Here is a 19,760-nt window from a genome sequence, read left to right as displayed (position 1 = left end):
TGAAACTGTGACATCTTCCAGATCAGGCAGGGTCTCGCCGCCCTGCACGGCCTGGAAGAGAGGGTGGTGTCAGTGAGATCGGCGACTAGGGACGCAGAAAGAGTGACTTCGCAGAGACAGCCAAGACTTAAAGGATGAGGGTGATTGGGAGAGGTGGGAGGCAGGGCCCCTGGGTTGATGGGACGTAGGAGGGGAAGAGTGTCGGGAAACGAGGTGGAAGCTAGGCTGTGTGCTGAGGGCGGGGCCTGTGGGTAGGTTTCCAGGGACCTGTTTAGGGAAAAGACAGGGCCCCAAGCTGCAGCCGGAGAAGGGGTGTCACCCAGCCCCGCCCCACTTACGCCACTGCGCGGTTCCGCCACCGGAGCCCTCCCGCCAAGCTGCACGGCCACGAGTAGCCGCCAGGGGCCGCTGCGTGCTCGCCGCGCCCCCGCCCCTCTCCATTGGCCTTTGTTGCCGTCGAGCGCCCCGCTTGACTCGTTCCCGTCCGCCCCCTGGGCCCATCGGTCGCGCCTGCGCACTGGCAGCTACTCGGGCGCTCGCAGGGGGCGCTGCTGCAGGCTCCGCGGCGGCGGCAACGGAGGCTGCGGGGGCGACGGCGCTAGCGGCCGGGCTTCGGGGGGAAGCCGAGCCCGGCCCGGGAGCCCGAGCAGTGCAAGTGCGAGGCACCTAGGCCCCTCACGCTGGACTCCTCAGTCTCCCGGACGCCTGTCCTCCGCACGGGTATATGGGATGGAAGCGGGACCCTCGGGAGCAGGTAAGGGCCCTCGGGAGCGGGAAGCGGTGTGTATTCCAAAGCCCTGGACGCTCCCGCGGGAAGAGCATGGCTCCAGAGTGCGGAGAGGGGCTCTCAGGGGATGGGGCCCCCATTTTGAAGGGGGCTGTGTGCAGTTCCGGCGGAGAGCCATGTGAAGATCTGAGACCCGGGCTGTTTGTCCTAGGAAGCAGTGTGCAGTCCTGAGGGTGGGAAGTAATCCGGGAGAAGGGCCTGAATGCATGGGAGTCCTTCCGTGAGGTCTGGAGAGGCCTGTGGGGAGGCCCGGCAGGTGGCAGGGGGCGGGCTCCAGGTGTCCAGGAGAGGAGGGGGGCGACACAGATGGGCCTGGAACTACTGCCTGCCGGGGGCGGGGGCTCGGCCGTTCTGGGCTGGGCTAGGCTAATGTCTCCGGGGAGTAAGCTCCAGAGCTGGCCTCTGAGCTCCGCCCCAGCTGGGCCTGAAGCGAGGCTGAGGGTCAGGGGCCGGTGGGTGGGGAGCTAGCTCAGGGATTTCCCCCTTAGGCTGGAGACTTGAGTGGTGTCATGGGAGCATGCGCGGAGGTACCAGCCTAATGGGTTTCCCTATGTGGTGGGGGCGTGGCTCTTTGAATACCCCCTACCCCTCTGCCCCGTTTGGTTTGGGAAAAGGAGTGTTACTGATGGTGAATTTTCGCAGATTCTGTTGGCAGAGTACAAATGGAAATTGCCTTCATCTCTGTTTTGGGGTGGGGGGTCTCTGACACTTGGTCCTTAAGCCCCGTAGTAGCTGTTTGTTGAAAACCGTGTGGGCCTGGTACCACATGGTTTACAAGTTTCTAGACTGAGGAGAGATGATGGGAGCTTTTAATCTAAGGATACTCTCCCTTTTTCTTGAATTGGCTCTTTATGTTACAGTGTAATCTCAGTATATACTTGTGGCTCCTATTTCCCAGTGGGTTTTTTCCCACGTTAGGGCCATTAGACCCCAAACTGCCAAGCTAGTGTGTCTCATAGAAGCCAGTTGTTAGCCAGGCAGTGCTGGTGCATGCCTTTAATCCCAACAGGCAGACTCTGAGGCCAGCCTGGTCTACATAGTGAGTTCCAGCAGAGCCAAGGCTACACAGAGAAAACCTGCCACCAAAACAAAACAAACAAACAAAAAAGTAGAAAAGAAACAAAATGTTGGAGGTGGGGGCATGATTATAGCATTGGCCCTGATTGTAGCCCTGACTTACTTTTTCTGTTCATAGGCAGGAGAAAAGTAGATAATAGAGGAGAAACTGAGGCAGGGCTGCCCAGAGAGGACCTTTAGATTTAAGCCTGTGTTCTAGGTCTTTCACCCTGTGGTAGAAAAGACCCAGAATTCTTTAGGTTATCTCTTACCACCTCCTTCCATTTGGTGTGGGAATGGTAACAGGATTTTTGTTTACTTTCCAGGAATTTGGGGAAACATCTTTCTCAGGCCAAGGGAATTGCTCCTATAACTCCAAAGTCTTCGATTCAGTGATCTGTAGTGACTGTGTTCCCCCAAACAAAAATAGCCTTGTAATGAAGAGTGCAATTCCTAGTTTTCTGGGTTGCAGACGACTACCAACAACCTGTGGACTAGAGTAGCATCCACATCCCGACATACTGAGGAAGACTTATTGTTCTAAATAACTAATGGTTTTATCCTGATGAATGTCTAGTGGGTTATGGTGATGAAAAAAATGGGCTTGTTTGTTACAGGAGAAAAGCTTCTAGGGGAAGGGCTGGAGCACGGGAGTCAGCGTGGGGTTTGTTTCCATCATCAAAAGATGTAATTGAAATTCAGCCTGGGAAAGTCTGGTGCAGAGACCCCATAACTTATTGTTTCCTTCAGAGGCTCTGGGATGTTGGAGTTTTGTTCTGAGAAGGCTCAAAACTAAAGCAGTGTTGTTCATGTCCAGATGTGCCTTCCGTGTGCAGGTGTGTTCAGGCTTTTGGACTGGCCTGGGAGCACCTTGAGGGTAGAGGTGCTGCCCGACTTATCTGTGGCAGCAGTTGCCTGGTGTATGGAGGCCCTGACACAGAGTGAATGGTTATTAATCAACTCAGATCACATTCAAGTGTGAACATATGGTTAAACCCATGTGGGTATTCTGTAATTTGTGTCTATGCGTGTGGGTGTTTAATGTTTGTGGACAAATATTTTTGGAGAGGCTGGTCTCAGTCTTTTCTTGCTCACCACCTAACTTACCAAGAGTACGTGCCCTTTGAGTAGGCAGTCAGGTTCTTTAGGAGATGTGTGAGCCTCTGAGTTGCTGGGGAGGAATCCTGAGCCTGGGCCTTGAGCTGGGTTACTTTTCCTTCTCAGTGCTGGTTGGGGATGGGGGAGGGGGAGTGTCATTTTCAGGGCCCCTCCCTTCTTGCTTTTGTCTGCAGGGAAGGGCCCCGCCCCTTTCCCCCTAGGCTGGAGCTTTGTCCTCTGTGCTGGGGCCCTCATCTGCATCACAAAGTGGCCGTCTGTCCCTGTCTGGGTCTGAGGGGAAGTGTCTTCCTTTCTCAGGCTAAAAGCTGGGGGCAGGGCGAGGTTGGGGAGTAGAGACTGTACAGCTGTGGCGCTTTCCCCGGGATAGAATGGCAGAGGTAGTTTCCTTCTGCCTTCCCCCCTAGTTTAGGGATGAAGTGCAGATACATTCTCCATTTCCCCCGACTCCTGGAGAGGACAGTGCTCTAAGGCACTAGTGTGCTGTCCATTTTGGGGGTGGGGAGGAGCTCTGAGGGGAGTTCATTTCTGCTCAACCCCTAGTTCTACAGAGATGTCTTTCTCCTAAGATTTCAACTGATTATTCAGTCTAGGAGGCAAATGGTGAATAGAGTCCTAGAACTTGGGGAAGGGAAAGCTACACCCTAAAGAGGGCAAGCGCTTCTCCTGTGCAGTTTATGATTGCTGGGGACAGTTGCAAGCGTGTTTGCGTGGTTGGTGTATTCTTGCTGTGCTTATGGGTGTGCTCATACAGCAAACACCTGTGTTTATGCCCAGCATTAGCTTGAGCTGTGTCCATGTCAAGTGTGGTCCCTTCTTTTGAAGCCCTAGAGTTTCAAAATCATGATCGTGAGGAGAGTATGTAGAACAGTAAACTTTGAAGGGCTCAGTTGTATGTGGTAGGGATGTTTGTCTGTCAGTGGGCTTTTATGCAGTATCTGTTAAGCTTTTTCTAGGATATGTGTGAATAGTTTAGTTCCCTTGTTGCTGAGTTCTGAAGGCCCTTTGCCTTTGGGTTGAACTTGAATTTTCCTCTTCAGAAAGGGGCTGGGGCTGATTGACAGGTGCGTTAGAGGGAGACCAAGTCCCTCAGCTTTGGGAAGTGTTTACCTTCCACAGATGGTTCTGGCCTCTTCCTGCCTGCATTGCTGAAGATACCTCCATGCCCTCCATCCCTCCCCCTCCCACCCCCAAGTCTTTTATGTCTGTGAAAGCAGAGTTCTGCTTAAGGGAGGTTCTGGGCTGGTTCATCCTTTTCTCTTTCCACCTGGGCTGGTCCTCTGCTGGCAAGAACAATAGTAGCTGAAGACAAAGCCTTTACTTAGTCAACACTCTCTCTCTCTCTCTCTCTCTCTCTCTCTCTCTGAGAGAGAGAGAGAGAGAGAGAGAGAACAGTAGAAAACAAGACTGGGAGTAGCAGTCATGCTGGCCTAGCCTAAGCTCTTTCCCAAGGGCCCCCTCTGTCTTGAAATTGATCCCTTCTGCTGTCTGGACCCTGTGTGGAAAGATTGGTGAAGCATAAAGCGTCTTATAGTCTCCTTGTGACCTAGTGTCTTTATTCTTACTGCTCTTCCTCCTTCCCAGAGCCTCTAACAATCTTCATGTGAGCTTTTTAAAATTATTTCTTAATTCTTGATCTTGATAGTTCCTTCCCTTTACCCCAGCTGCAACTTATCTTGCCCTGCCTCCATCCTTCTCTCCTTTCTCTGACCAGTTCAAGCCACTTTCTCTTGTGACCTCCAGCTCTGACCTTTTCTCTCACCCCTGCTAGCCTCTCTTCATTTTCTTGGTCTCCAGATGCTGTTCTTCTAACCTTATCTTTTATCCCTCTCCAGCTCCAGCCATTGCATGTCTTAATCCTCCTGTCTCAAAGCAGCACTGGCCTTGCCCTTCCCAGCCTGGCTTTCTTTGGGTTTTTCTTTTGTCCACTTTAACAGAGTATGTAGTTACAAAGTTCTGGTGCCATTTTGTGTTCTGGATGGTAATGAGTGAAATGAGCTCCTTGTAGCAGAGAATAGAACGTTCTTAATCTCAGGTACTTAATCTCAGGTGTCTCAAGGTTTTGTAAACTAGGACCCAGACTTAGCTCCTTCCCCTGATGTGGTAGGAACTCATTACACATTTACTTGATGAATTTTGAGATACATATTTTCCTAATTGAAGAAAGGTGTAAAACAAAAATAAAAGTGAAGCTAGTCAATGAGCCTGGGAATATCTGAGCTAGTGGAAGCCGCCTGCTGGGTTAGGAAACAGGAAAGAGACCCACACTCCGCTGGACTTGGTCTGAAAGGCTTTGTGTGATCATGGTAGTTAGAAGTTTGCTGGACTCTGTCCTCATGGGCTTCCTTTGTCTTCGCAGCTGCAGGCGCCTACCTGCCTCCCCTGCAGCAGGTGTTCCAGGCACCTCGCCGGCCTGGCATTGGCACTGTGGGCAAACCAATCAAGCTTCTGGCCAATTACTTTGAGGTGGACATTCCTAAGATTGATGTTTACCATTACGAGGTGGACATCAAGCCGGATAAGTGTCCTCGCAGAGTCAACCGGTAAGTGATACACGGGGGTGGCACCAGGTCCAGTCTATTATAAACAGGGAAGGAGGGAACACGTCGTCTCGAGAGCACTGTACGAGGGAAGTAGAGCACCCAGCTCATTCCAGCATTTGTTGAAATGGATGAGTAGAGAACTTGTAAGGATGAGTGTGAAGGCGCTGGTAGGGAATGAGAGGGTAAAAGGCAAGGTCGGGTGGCGGGAGGAAGAGTAGGATGTTCTCACTTGGAGGAGATGCTGTGGGATGCAGTCGGAGGGATTTGTCTTAGATGAAGCAGACTAAATTGTTGTGTCGTTACTTGAAAACCATATTGAAAATTAAAAACTTTAAGAATTAGCAGTGAAAAATTATTGTCCCGTGAACATTTGAAAACAATCTTGAGTGTATTTTCAGATATTTTTCATTGCATGGGTACATTAATATTATATATGTACATCAGTATTATATACATGTACATATAATACATTTTTATATTAATATTGTATTAGCACAAATTACTGGTCATCATTTCTAATTACTAAGTAATTATATTGTTAATAATTATATTATTAATGTGCATATAATATTAATTACATTATTATTGCATAATGTATATATGTGTATGCACATTATATATAAGTATATGTAATTAATGTGCACATTAGTCATATATAAGCATTGCATATAATCCAATAATATTTGCATATGTTAACACATATGCATATTTGATATATGCACGTACATAATATTATTGTACAGTTCTAAATACTTTGTTCTATATTGTTCACTTTTCTGTTTCGCCACATAATTTAGAAAATAGTACATATCAGTATGTAGATGTGCCTCTTTTTTTTTTTTTTTTCATAGGACATAGATATTACATGGAATGGCCACATAACTTGCTTTGATCTATTGAAGAATATTTAGGTTGAGTCTAAAGTTTTGCTACAAGATTGAAACTGTTAAGTATTAAATAAAGATACATATTTTCACTGATGTGTGAGTGTATCTGTAGAATAAAGTCCTAAGAGTGGAATCCTTGGCCCAGGACAGTTTAAACTGAGACATTGTCAGTTTTTAGAGACAGTGTCAGAAGAAGTCAGAAGTGAGATTGGGGAAAAGATAACAGAGAGAATACAGAGGTGAAATTTCAGAGAGGTGGAGATGTGAAAGCATTCTACAGTGTATTTTATTATTTCTAGTCCAGTTCAGAACTTTTCTGTTTGTTCCTTTTTGTTTTTGCTTGGCAGACTTGGAATTAGAGGTTGTGGAAGGTTCAGCATAGACTTGGGAACAGCCCCTTCTCCCTCAGAGGGTGTGTGGGGTCGTGGTAGCCTGAGGACCAGCAGCGCCCCCTTAGGATGTCAGAAGTGTGGGTTTTCAAGCTACACTGTAGGCCTACAATTCAGAAGCTGATTTTAATGAAATCTCCTGGCAATTCCTAGGAATGTTGAAGCTTGAGGTCTGCTGCCATAGAGTAGAAGTTAGGAATGAGCACAGTAGATGGGACATAGAAGCCTGAAAATATTCGCAGCTTCACGCTGTGTCTGTCTTCACAGGGAAGTGGTGGAATACATGGTCCAGCATTTCAAACCTCAGATCTTTGGGGATCGCAAGCCTGTGTATGATGGCAAGAAGAACATTTACACCGTCACAGCACTGCCCATTGGCAATGAGAGGGTAAGACTAGGGATGAGGCTAGGCCTGTGATGGTCTGCCATGGAACAGAGCTCACAGAGGCCTACCTAGAGACTTTTTTTTTTTGAGACAGAGTTTCTCTGTGTAGCCTTGGATATCGTGGAGTTCACTTTATAGGCAAGGCAGGCTTTAAACTCACAGAGATCCACCTGCCTCTGCCTCCCGAGCGCTGGGATCAAAGGTGTGTGTCACCGCCCAGTAGATCCCTTTTTTCTCTTGTGCTGAAGAGAATACTTTGGAATATTTCGGGGCATGAAATATTCATGGTGCCTAGTGTGCTGTGTACTTCTCTGCAAATAGACTGAGATCACACTTTAACAACAACAAAAAAAGGCCCAAAGGATTTTCTTCTGGGTTGAGGGGGCCAGAAGCACTGAGGTATGATCCTTGGAAATAGGGTGTGGGTTTTTACACTGGGTTTTTTATTCTGAGCCCCTGTGACTTTAAGGAATTTTGTCTGATGTGTGGAGTGGGAGACAGTGAGTAAGGCAGGAAGAATAGTCTGTGGGAATATGGGAATAATTCTTTGCTTCTTTCTCTTTTGAAGGTTGACTTTGAGGTGACAATCCCTGGGGAAGGGAAGGATAGGATTTTTAAGGTCTCCATCAAGTGGCTCGCCATTGTGAGCTGGCGCATGCTGCATGAAGCCCTGGTCAGTGGCCAAATCCCTGTGCCCTTGGAGTCTGTGCAAGCTCTGGATGTGGCCATGAGGCACCTGGCATCTATGAGGTACTGAGTATAGTTATTATCTAAGCTATCAGTGTTGGCAAAACTGCTGTTGGGGGAGGAGGGAGTGACTCTGTTTTAAGGTCCCTCGGTGTATCATTGGGACAAAAACTGAAGCCTTACCATATGTCAGGCAAGTATGTATATGTGTATGTGTATATGTGTATATATATGTAATATATATTATATATAATATATATATTATATCACATATACACACATTTAGATGGTTAGATCCTGGCCCTTTCCTTAGATACCATTTTGGCCTCATTCCATCTATCCATGCAGGGCAGAGAAAAGGTAGAAACTTGTACAAGGTCAGTCTTACTATTGGCCCAAGAACAGAGCTGGCATTAAAGCCCCGGTGTCCTGCCTTCCAGGCCAGGGCTCCTCCGTGCCCAGGATGCCTCACAGGGTGGGGGCCTGTGCCCTAGGGACCAGTTCTCTGCCTGTCCCTGCCAGGTACACCCCTGTGGGCCGCTCCTTCTTCTCACCGCCTGAGGGCTACTACCACCCGCTGGGGGGTGGGCGCGAGGTCTGGTTCGGCTTTCACCAGTCTGTGCGCCCTGCCATGTGGAAGATGATGCTCAACATTGATGGTGAGTGGGGAGAGCTATGGAGCCAGGGGCACCCGAAATCCAGTGACCACACTCCCAGCCTTGTCCCTCCCAGCTCTGCAGCCATGCTCCTAGTCTAATTCCTGTAGCCCTGGCATGCCCTGTCCCGATCCTGGTACCCTATAAAGAAGAGGGTATACATTTTAATGCCTTCATTAATTTTTTTTCTGAAAGAATCTGATGCAAGCTATCCCTCCCCTGTCCCCACAGTCTCTGCCACTGCCTTCTACAAAGCACAGCCAGTGATTGAGTTCATGTGTGAGGTCCTGGACATCAGGAACATAGATGAACAACCCAAGCCCCTCACGGATTCCCAGCGTGTTCGCTTTACCAAGGAGATAAAAGGTGAAGACCCACCCAAATGGGGAAGGGGAAACACTGCTCTCTCCAACCCTAAGGGGAAGCCCCCCTGGGAGAGGCCAAGCGAGGGAATATGAGCAGTCTGTTTCGACCGTGACAAGTAGTGTGTGTATCTCAGGCCTGAAGGTGGAAGTGACCCACTGTGGACAGATGAAGAGGAAATACCGCGTGTGTAACGTTACCCGCCGCCCTGCTAGCCATCAGACGTAAGTTGGCAGCGTTGCTGAAAACGGTCAGCTGGTAGCAGCAGGCCAACCCACTCCCTTCTCACACTCTCCCTCAGACTAAGACTCGCAGTGGGCTGTGCTTGAAGATAAGTGATGAGAATTTGTCATTCTCTCCCTGACAGTCCCAGATTCTTTGATTCTTTAATTCTCTGTGAGTTTTACCTTCCTAATCTCTTGGTCCTTGGACCTTTACTATAAAATATGCGTGGTCCACTGATCACTGTTGGGTGTATAAATATGAAATCAGGATCGCTGACTTAGGTGTAGGAAAACCATCAGACGCCATCTGCTTTTTGGAGGCCAGGCTATGCTGGACTCTTTAGTATCTAATCTATTCAGGCTTTAGAAATACAGGTGAGTGCGATATGGCTGGCTGTTGTAGAAACAAAGCCATGTAGCCCTTGCTTTCCCATCACTGTCAGTGATCCAAGAGGACGAAGCAAGGCCTGAATTTGTCTTTGGTTGTGTCTGTGGAGGGGTGGGGTCACTGCTGAATTACGATACTTTCTTCCCTTCCTCCAAACAGGTTTCCCTTGCAACTGGAGAGCGGACAGACTGTGGAATGCACTGTGGCACAGTATTTCAAGCAGAAATATAACCTTCAGCTCAAGTATCCCCACCTGCCCTGCCTACAAGTTGGGCAAGAACAGAAGCACACCTATCTGCCCCTCGAGGTAAGGCTGCTAGAGAACGGCGCAGCTAATGCTGGTCATCAGAGATCTGCTGAGCCAGTCATTGTCACCATCCTCATTTTGAAGTTTGGAAAGTTGATGTTCTAGGAAGGTTTAAGGTTGTATTCATATGATGTATAGACTTCCTACTTGCTAAGTTCTTTTCTTGTCCCTGTCTTTACTCTCATGTTCTTCTCAGGCTGCTAGGCAGAAGGGCAGGGTGTGTTTATTGTTCTTATTTGTTTGTTTGAGACAAGTTTTCCGTGGATGACATCGAACTTCCAATCCTCCCGTCTCCACGTCCTTGGAGCTGGGATTCTTGGCATACACTACCACACTCAATTTATGAGATGTTGGGGATTGAACCCAAGGTTTTATGCATGCTAGGCAAGCCCTATGCCAACTGAGCCGCCTCCCTACCTTGTATTTATTGTTTTGTGATTGGTCAGGACAGAGATCTCAGATACTCACATGAAGGTTATCTCTTAACTTCTCTTTTCTGCAGTCTGCAGTTAGGGATAACAAGTGACCTGGAAATACAATTCTCTTTTATTTTGAAGAAAATGGAGGCAGATATTACCTGTAATGTAAATCCCATTTTCCCAGTGGTTAATGTGCTTTCTTTTGGGAAAAATTGAAATCTGCAGACTTTCCTGCCTTTGTACTTCATAGACCTTTGAAATACAGCCATTGGCAAGAGGGTACTTGCTGTAGTCTCTTAATAGTAATAATACTATTTATTACTATAATAATAACACTAATTATTAAATAGTAAATAATCCTATCTAAGTCACAAAATACCAGTGTAGAATCTCTAGGCAAATGCCTTGTGAAAAATTTCTGACTCCTCATTCTCTGGACCCATGTGTGATCATGAAGGATTATCATGCCAACAGGATAGGCGATGCCTGAGCTTGTTTAAAGTGCAGAATCTGCCTATACGTATTGAGTCAGAACCTGTTATTTTGTTTTCAGAGCTGAGGACTGAACCTAGGGCCTTGTGCTTGCTAGGCAAGCAGTCTACCATTGAGCTAAATCCCCAACTCTCCCCCCACCTTTTTTTCCCCTGTTTTTTTTTAAGATTCAAAGGGAGAATGATATATACAGTAGAACTGGAGTGTTGCTTAGACTCCCCACTTATTTCAGCAGCAGGGGTTATGAACCTAAAGCTCAAGCTTTTTTTGAACCTAATCCAAGAAAGTGAGGCTATGGGGAGAGGAGAGCAAAACTAGAACTGACTTGTTTTAAAATGTTTCAAAAACAGCCAGACTCTGTCTTGCTTTAGAGCTTTAGTAGTTGTTCCTCCTGTCAGGAAAGCTTGTCCCTGTCCCTGCTATTAGTACAAGGATGTTAGCCATAATTTGGGGTTCAAGAGCAAATGTCTCCTAGAAGAGGCCATCCTTGAAAACAATAACTAAAATAGTCCTTGACCCTCACATCCTTACTTCCTTTTTTTTTTTTTAAGATTTATTTACTTACTATTTATACAATATCCTGCCTACATGCATGCCTGCAGGCTAGAAGAAGGTACCAGATCTCATTATAGATGGTTGTGAGCTACCATGTGGTTGCTGGGAATTGAACTCAGAACCTCTGCAAGATCAGCCAGTGCTCCTAACCTCTGAGCCATCTCCAGCCCACATCCTTACTTCTATCCCTTTACCTATTTTATAACTTTTACAGCACTCACTACCATTTGAAACTACATATGCACTTACTAATTTGTTGTTTGTCTTTCTAAAAGAATAAAAGTTCCATGAGATGAGGGACCCTTTCTGGATTGTTTTTTTGTTGTTGTTTTGTTTTGTTTTGTTTTTCTGTCCTTTTTGTTTTGTTTTGTTTTTGAGATAGGGTTTCTCTGTGAAGTCCTGACTGTCCTGAAACTCACTCTGTAGACCAGGCTGGCCTCAAGCTCACAGAGATCCACTTGCCTCTGCCTTCCATGTACTGGGATTAAAGGCAATAAACCACCATGCCTGGTTGTGAATGGTTTCTTTCACTTAGCCTAATCGTTTCAAGGTTCATTCTCATTGCTTTTAGGGTATTGTTCCATTATGTATGCATCATTTTGTTTCTTATTCATTGACAGACATTTGTGTTACACATTTTGGCTGGTAGAAAAAATACTATTGTCAGCATTCATTTACGTGTTTCTCTGAATATGTTTTTTTTTTTTTTAATCTGTTGTCTAGCATCATATGTAAGAGTGAAATTATACATAACTGTTTAATGTCCAAGGCGCTGCCAGGCTTGTCTCCCATTTAATGGTCCTATCAGCAGTGATGGAGGGTTCCAGTTTTTAATTTTATTTATAGTGGAAATCCATAAGAAAATATGGATTATTTGAAGGTCTATAGCTAGGAACTAAAAGTAGCCAGTGCAACCAACCTAAGTCTTTGAATTCCTTAAGTAGTTATGCAGGCCACTGAGAGACTCAGCAAAATCATTTGTTCATGTTCAAGTCAGTACATGCCTGTATTAACCTTTTCCTTTTCAAATTGTAGTCAGGTGTGTATAAAATAAAAGTTAGCATTTTAACCACTGATTGTAGAGTTCTGTGAACATTGTTATGTGAAGCACAACACTCTTATGTCCAGAATATTTTCCTCATCCAGAATAGAAACTATAGCCTAATATTAAAGATCAGCCTCCCACCTCCAGCCTTGGCACTCTTTGTTCTACTTTCTTCCTAGGAATTGGCTACTCCTAGTTCTTCATGCACGTCTAAGCACATATTGATCCTTTCTGACTGGCTTCACTTAGCATGATGTCCTCAAGGGTGTGTCTGTTGCGGTGCGTTAGGATTCCCTCCCTTTTTGAAGCATAATACACGTCTGTATTTGTAAACCACATTTGGTTTATATTTTCTAATGCCAGTGGACACTGAATAGCAATTATGTAAATAGTGCTGCTATGAACAAAGGTGTAAAAACACCTATTCAACCTTGCTTTCTCTTCCGGAAGTAGAGTTGCTGGCTCATGTGGTAATTAATGTATTTAATGTTGTGAGGAATCACAATACCGCTTTCCACAGCAGCTTCACCATTTTGTATTCCCACCAACAGCGCACAGAGTTCCAGTTTTGCAGCATTCCTTTTTAGTTTTCTGGCAGTGCTAGTTCTGCAGCCTATGGAGTGCCACTGTTTGAGAGCATCTGTAGAAAAGTTTGTTTCACCAGTTCTGGGTGTTCATGTGTATTCTTTGAAATGTGAAATTTAAACCAGGTAACCTTGGCCTGGCTTTCCTTCTCATTGTTTAATATGAACTCTGGGAGCTAGAACTAGAGCCAGTGTGTACAGAACATTGGCCGTACAGAACAAGTTTCACATTTCCTTGACCTCACAACATCCTGAGACAATGATTTTTATTTGTATTTAATCATAGCTGAGATGAAAGAAATTGAGTCTTGGGGCAGTTAAAAGACCAGACCAATAGATATCTGTGAGTTCAAGGCCAGCCTGGTTTACAGAGTTCCAGGAGAGCCAGGGCTGTTACACAGAGGAACCCTGTCTCAAAAAACAAAAACAACAACAATAAAAAAATAAAACAACAGAAATGAAAAAGGGACTAGCCCTAGGTAATATCATTTAGAAGTACAAAGCTGCACTTCAAACATAAGCCTTCTGGAACTAGTTGGCTTTCTACTCTGTTATAAGAAGTCAAAGTCTTAATTGTCACTAGGCGTTGCTTTTGATCTCTATCTTGTGCGCAGGACAGAGGAACCAAGTAGCAGAATGTTCCTCATACTAACAAAGAACACTGCCAACCAATAGAAATAGTGGTTTCCTGTGGCTGGAGACAGAGTTCGGTTGATAGATTTCTTATGATGCATGAGGCCCCCTCATAGCCCATGCCCCTTAACATACACAAAAGATACAAGGAAATAGTGATTCCTGTACTTTTATTCCTCAGGGGCTCAAGAATTTTTCACTATCTCTGCTCCTTCTGGTTGGTTGCAGATGGAGTACCTTACTTCCTGCCACCATCGGAGAACTGCCATAGGAATCTGATTTGCTTATATTGTATTTTTAATATTCAAAGGAGCTGTGTACTTTTTAGTCCTTGGGTAATACTAGTGTATGCTGTATTTTACTGAGTACAGTAACCCAGGAATGTGCTCAGTTCTTTTAATCTCTAGCCACCCTATGGAATTGTAAGTATTTAACACATGAGACCTGATCACAGTTCTACCCTGGATTTCAAACTTTTGGTTAAAATGTAGTTTTACGTAAGGGGTTCTGTAATTCTATTCCCCAGGGTTGATAGCTAAGGTACTGTAGAAGGATAGGCTATACTCAGGCCGTAACTTAACTTATGTTCATTTCCTCAGGTCTGTAACATTGTGGCTGGGCAGCGGTGTATTAAGAAGCTGACTGACAACCAGACTTCAACCATGATAAAGGCTACAGCTAGGTCGGCCCCAGACAGACAGGAGGAGATCAGTCGCCTGGTTAGTAGGACTGCTGAGCGATGCATGCTGTTTGTTCACTGAGCCTTTGGGGAACCTTGCTAGCATAGATGCTTCCTCCTCTATAACTCAACTCCTATTTCCAATTCCAATCCCTTCGTTTCTCCCACCCCTCTCTTAGGGCTAGTTTTTGGCAGCCTCAGCTTCTCTTCAGGGCTTTCTACTTGGGGCCCAGAATGTAAGCAGTGTTGCTACCTGCTGGTCTCCTGAGATTCCCCTTCTTTTGCCCTGCAGATGAAGAATGCCAGCTACAACTTAGATCCCTACATCCAGGAATTTGGAATCAAAGTGAAGGATGACATGACGGAGGTGACGGGGCGAGTGCTGCCGGCGCCCATCTTGCAGTATGGCGGCCGGGTGAGCAGGGTCAGGGCCAGACAACATCTCTGGGGCATATGGGGGTGACTGGGCTGCACAGTTCAGGGGCTATTGATCCCTCCTCACATGGCTCTACTGAGGCTCACCTGGGCGCCCCCTCTGCCTACCCCTAGAACCGGGCCATTGCTACACCCAACCAAGGTGTCTGGGACATGCGTGGGAAACAATTCTACAATGGGATTGAAATCAAAGTCTGGGCCATCGCCTGCTTCGCACCCCAAAAACAATGTCGAGAAGAGGTGCTCAAGTAAGGATGGAAAAGGGTTGGTTTTGGGGTTGGGTGGATGGGAAGGATCCCCAAGCTTTTGATCCCACAACCTCTAGGACTCAAAATTGATCTGCAATCTGCCTTTTCTCTTTTATCTCCATCCACTCATTTTTTTCTGACGTACATTTCTGACAATTCCCTTCTGTCCATAGTGCTCAGAAGAGTTCAGGAGCCATGGATGTTTCAGTGATGGTTATGGTGTGACTCTCCTGAGAGAGGCCTGAGTCATTTTAGTGTTCTAATTATCATAATTGGTAATAAAAGGCAGTGGTAACAACCATGTTTATGCTAACATTGCACTTAATGACTAATTTACGTTCTTCCATCTTGATAGTGGGTAGTGTCTTAGTTGCTTCTCTATGGCAGTAATAAAATATCACAACCAAGGCCACTTGGGAAATAAGAGTTTATTGAGCCTTAGCTTTCCAGAGGGTGAGTCTGTAACCGTCATGACAGGGCTATGGCAGCAGGTAAGCAGGCATGGAGGAGGAGCTGAGAGTTTACATCTGGTCCACAAGCAGGAGGCAGAGAGAGACTGAGAATGGTGTAGGCTTGTGAAACCATCTGCAGTGACACACCTCCTCCACCAAGGCCACTCCTCCTAATCCTTCCCAAATAGTTTTACCTGCTGGTGACCAAGCATTGGAACATATGAGACTCTCGAGACCAGTGTCATTCCAGTGTCATTCCAACCACCGTATGTGATAATAATTTAGGAGACTGAGGCTGGAAGAGGTCCAAAGCGTGCGTATCAGGGAAGGTTCAGAGTTAAGATCAAATCAGATCTGAGCTTCAAAATTTATTTTTCTAAGGAGAAACTTTTTTTTCTTAATGTTTCTATAAAGGACCTTTAAAGGACCATCTATAAAGCTGGTCCTTTGAACTGTGTTCATCAGTACATAGTTAAGTCAGATCCAAGTGACCTGAGTAGGTGCACATGAATTGAGAGAGGACCCCATCATCATCCCTGGGAGGCTGGGAGCAGATGGCAATAAGGAAGAAAATGACACCGCCAAAAGCATAATGTTTAGAGAAGTAAGCCTTAGTAAGTTTTATTGAGTTATCTTAAAATATCAAAAAGTATAAAAGGTGTGGTTCAGTTTTGTTATCTTTGCTTGTTTTTTGTTTTTCAAGACAGGGTTTCTCTGTGTAATCCCAGCTGTCCTGGAACTCGCTCTGTAGACCAAGCTGGCCTTGAACTCAGAGATCTGCCTGCCTCTGCCTCCTCAGCACTGGGCTGAAGGTATAGCTACCCACACTTGGCTCAGTTTCCTGTCTAAAGTTGTGGCTCTGTAGATGTGGATCATTGTATTCTGTAATGAGGAAGCCAGTGGAGCTGACCATTTTGGTTGTGAGAAATGGAGATCTGTGCCCCTGATATCTTTGTAAGAATTACTTCTGTCAGCCGCTGCTGGATCAGGGCCCTCCAGGCTCCTGTTTTTCCTTCCCCCTATCACACACAGATACATAGCCACCACCATTGTAATTTCTCACCATTAGAATTGTTTTTGTATCTTTGTTTGTATTTTGTTCTCCTTCTCTGGATTCTTTAGCTTTAGACTAGACTGTTCGTACATTTGGTTTGGCATTGTTTGGACAGTCCTTAGCAATAGTAGAAGGGTTCCCAGTTCTTTGCCTTTATGCCATAGACATCTCATGATAATGCTCTTTTTTTCTACTCTTTTGCTCTCCCCTTGTCTATTTTTGCCTTTTGTTTTTCGGTTTTTGTTGTTGTTTGTTTTTTTAAGTGATCTATAGCTTTGGTGTTTTGGGTTTACCAGGGACTGAAAAACTCAAATTTGGAGTTTGATGCACCAAGTACTCTTTTTTTCTTAGTGACCTCCTAAATATAGGGGATTAAAAAGTGGCTTGTGTATCTGGATCATTGGTACTCAATTTAATGCATGGTTCTGTGCTAAAGATAAAATTCCTGAGTTTTCAGCCATGGCATATAGAGGAGACTTTCTAGGGACAGTGTGCATAGAAAGAAGAAATTGAAAATGGAACTTAGAAAAACTGAAAAGTGAATGAAGCCAAGACTCCTAAGTATAGAGGAGAACATAGGATTCAGAGTGTAGAGAGAAGCATCCTTTTCACAAAGAAAGTGGGAGAGACAGAGGCTACAAATTGAATCCTATTAATTTTTTTTGTCTGTCTTTATAACTATAGCTATGCCACATTCTGTGGCCTTGCACATTCTGGATATTGCAATACTTTTTGGGTCCTAGCACTAGACATAGTATCTCAATCATAGTCTGGTAGTGAAGGGAAGAAAGGGAGTACCCGTTTCTTGAAGTAAAGACCCATTATTAATGAAATCTGGTAAAACAAAATTTGATGTCTTGGTAGCTATACTACACTTGTATATGAGACAGAGTAAAGGAAAAAATACTGTTAGGAGTCCATTTTTGCCCTGTGTCTTATTTATAGGGGGCACGGTTAGCCTGTACTGAGTTTTTATCTATTATCTGTCTATCTATCTAGCTTATCTATTTAATTTGGAGGAGGGGGGTTGTTGAGATAGTATTCTAGGGACAGAGTATCAACTTGTACCTCTCAGGCCAGCCTTGAACTCATGGTTGTCTTCCTGGTTCAGTCTCTTAATGTTGGGATTATGAGTCTGTGTATGCCTTGAGACCTGCAAGTTGTAGGGTTTTTTTTGTTTTTTTTTTAATGTTATTATTTATTAGGTTTGTTTGTTTTGTTTAAAAGTATGCTTTTTTTTTTTTTTTTTTTTTTAATAATCTAGCTAGGCTGACATGATACCTCATACCTATAATCTCAGGACTCAAAATGCAGAAATTGCCTTATCTTTGAGGTTGGAATTCCAGGCCAGCCAGGCCTATGTAGAGTGAAACCTTGTCTTTTTTAAAAAATCAAAATAATAGTTTTAGTTAGGGTTTTCGTGATAAAACACCATGACCACAAACAACTTGGGGAGGAGAGGGTTTGTTTTGCTTACAGTTCCACATCACAGTCCATCACTGAGAGAAGTCAGGGCAGGAACACAAGGCAGGAGCCTGGAGGCAGGCATTGAAGTAGAGGCCACGGAGGAGTGGCTTGCTCAGCCTGCTTTCTTAGGCACCAGAGGACCACCTGTCCAGGGTTGGTACTACCCTCAGGGGCTGGGTCCTTCCATGTCAATCACTAATTGAGAAAATGTCTGAGAGGCTTTTTTGCAGATGAATCTTATGGAGGTATTTTGTCCAGTGAGGATCTCTCCTCTCTTATGGCTGTAGCTTTTTGTTAAGTTGATGAAGAGCTAGCCAGCACAATAATAATAATAATAATAATAATAATAATGATGATGATGATGATGATGATGATGATGATGATGATGATGATGATGTAGATAATAATATAGTCCATCCATAAGTTAACATTCAGAGTTTTATCATACTTCACTAAATAATTTTTTTTTTTTTGACAAGTCTCTGATGTTCTGCATTCTACCTCCGTCCTTCTCTTTTGATGTGGTTGCTCCTGGCATGAATTATAATTTTTTTTAAAGATTTACTTATTATTTATACAGTATTCTGTCAGTATGTGTGCCTACAAGCCAGAAGAGGCCACCAGGTATCATTATAGATGGTTGTGGGCCACCACGTGGTTGCTGGGAATTGAACTCAGGACCTTTGGAAGAAGAGCCAGTGCTCTTAACCTCTGAGCCATCTCTCCAGCCCCGTGAATTGTAATCTTATTATCTAGTTTTTTTTTATGGATATATTATTTTAAATTTGCATAAAATATACTGTATCTGTCTTACCTACTTTTTTAAATATGTGAAAAATACTTTCTGAAATGTCATTGAATATATATATATTTGAAGCATTTGTTTCTGTTTTCTTTGCAAATTACTGCTTTTATTAATTAAGTTTTTCGGTGCTGAGTGTGAATCCAAGGCCTGTACATGCTAGACATGCACTTCCACTGCTGATTGCTTTTACTTTACCTAAGATTTTTACAAATTAAATTGTTTGTCACCCATTTTTGCATATTTATGGTAGCTTGATTATTTGTACTGTACTACCCCCACCCACCTTCCCAACTCTATTGCCTTTCTCAGGGTAAAACCTAAAGCCAAAGGAAAGAAGCTTGCTTAGTGCTTGCTCTTGGCCTTGGTGAGCCAGTAGGGGAGGACAAGCTCGCTTTTTCCCTGAGCCATCTACACTTTGCGCTTCCGACACTGGTAGACCCTCATGTACTTTGGGGCACCAAAGCCTTACGCTTAGACATCTGTTTGTATTTTTCCCTTTGGACATGTAATAGAGTGCAGGTGGCTACAGGTCTCAGAGAAAGAAAGGCAAGAGCCCTGAGAAGTCTCACAAGTTCCTCGCCTGAGCTCTCTTCAGCTCCCTTAGTGTCCTCTGTAGTTGAGCAAGCTCTGTCTTGTTTTTTACTCTGCTTTTTGCATCAGCTGTGGTGGGTCATTCCTGTTAGCACCTCACAGGGTTGAACTCCCAGGGTGAGGCATTTGCCTCATCAAATTCACTGGGATTTATTACCTCTTGCCATGACCCCGTTTGTGCTATAGGAACTTCACGGACCAGCTGCGGAAGATCTCCAAGGATGCAGGGATGCCCATCCAGGGCCAGCCATGTTTCTGCAAGTATGCACAGGGGGCAGACAGTGTGGAGCCCATGTTCCGGCATCTAAAGAACACCTACTCGGGACTGCAGCTCATTATCGTCATCCTGCCGGGGAAGACACCAGTGTATGGTACGGTTCTCCTGGGACAATGATAATAATGATAGGATTCATTTCACAGTAGTCTCTAGGGGCTTCTAGGGTGACTCAGTGGAGAAGTTTGGCTTTTGCCACAGGTGTTTGTTGATGCCAGTGGTTTGTTTGTTTGTGTTTT

The 19,760-nt window shown here is 44.9% G+C and overlaps 1 protein-coding gene across 3 annotated transcripts in view; it reads left to right on the top strand.

Moving 5' to 3' along the window:
• The first annotated feature begins 528 nt into the window (after window positions 1–528).
• Ago1 (argonaute RISC component 1) overlaps window positions 529–19,760 on the top strand; it is a 33,165-nt gene continuing 13,933 nt past the window's right edge. The window contains exons 1-12 of one of the 3 annotated variants that reach the window (XM_055610948.1): window positions 529–754; window positions 5,319–5,502; window positions 7,046–7,166; window positions 7,732–7,913; window positions 8,373–8,509; window positions 8,738–8,872; window positions 9,006–9,093; window positions 9,641–9,788; window positions 14,116–14,235; window positions 14,488–14,610; window positions 14,745–14,878; window positions 19,434–19,618. In XM_055610948.1, the coding sequence (XP_055466923.1) occupies window positions 730–754; window positions 5,319–5,502; window positions 7,046–7,166; window positions 7,732–7,913; window positions 8,373–8,509; window positions 8,738–8,872; window positions 9,006–9,093; window positions 9,641–9,788; window positions 14,116–14,235; window positions 14,488–14,610; window positions 14,745–14,878; window positions 19,434–19,618 (1,582 nt within the window). In that variant the 5' untranslated portion in view covers window positions 529–729. Of the gene's footprint in view, window positions 755–5,318; window positions 5,503–7,045; window positions 7,167–7,731; window positions 7,914–8,290; window positions 8,510–8,737; window positions 8,873–9,005; window positions 9,094–9,640; window positions 9,789–14,115; window positions 14,236–14,487; window positions 14,620–14,744; window positions 14,879–19,433; window positions 19,619–19,760 lie in introns of those variants that run through there. The other 2 variants (XM_055610947.1, XM_055610949.1) reach the window with 2 other exon arrangements.

Source organism: Psammomys obesus, unplaced genomic scaffold, assembly GCF_907164565.1.
Source record: "Psammomys obesus unplaced genomic scaffold, mPsaObe1.curated_primary_1811, whole genome shotgun sequence".
NCBI classification, from domain to species: domain Eukaryota; kingdom Metazoa; phylum Chordata; class Mammalia; order Rodentia; family Muridae; genus Psammomys; species Psammomys obesus.
The sequence above is the reverse complement of the archived record's forward strand: the minus strand, read 5'-3'. Positions and strand labels throughout refer to the sequence as shown.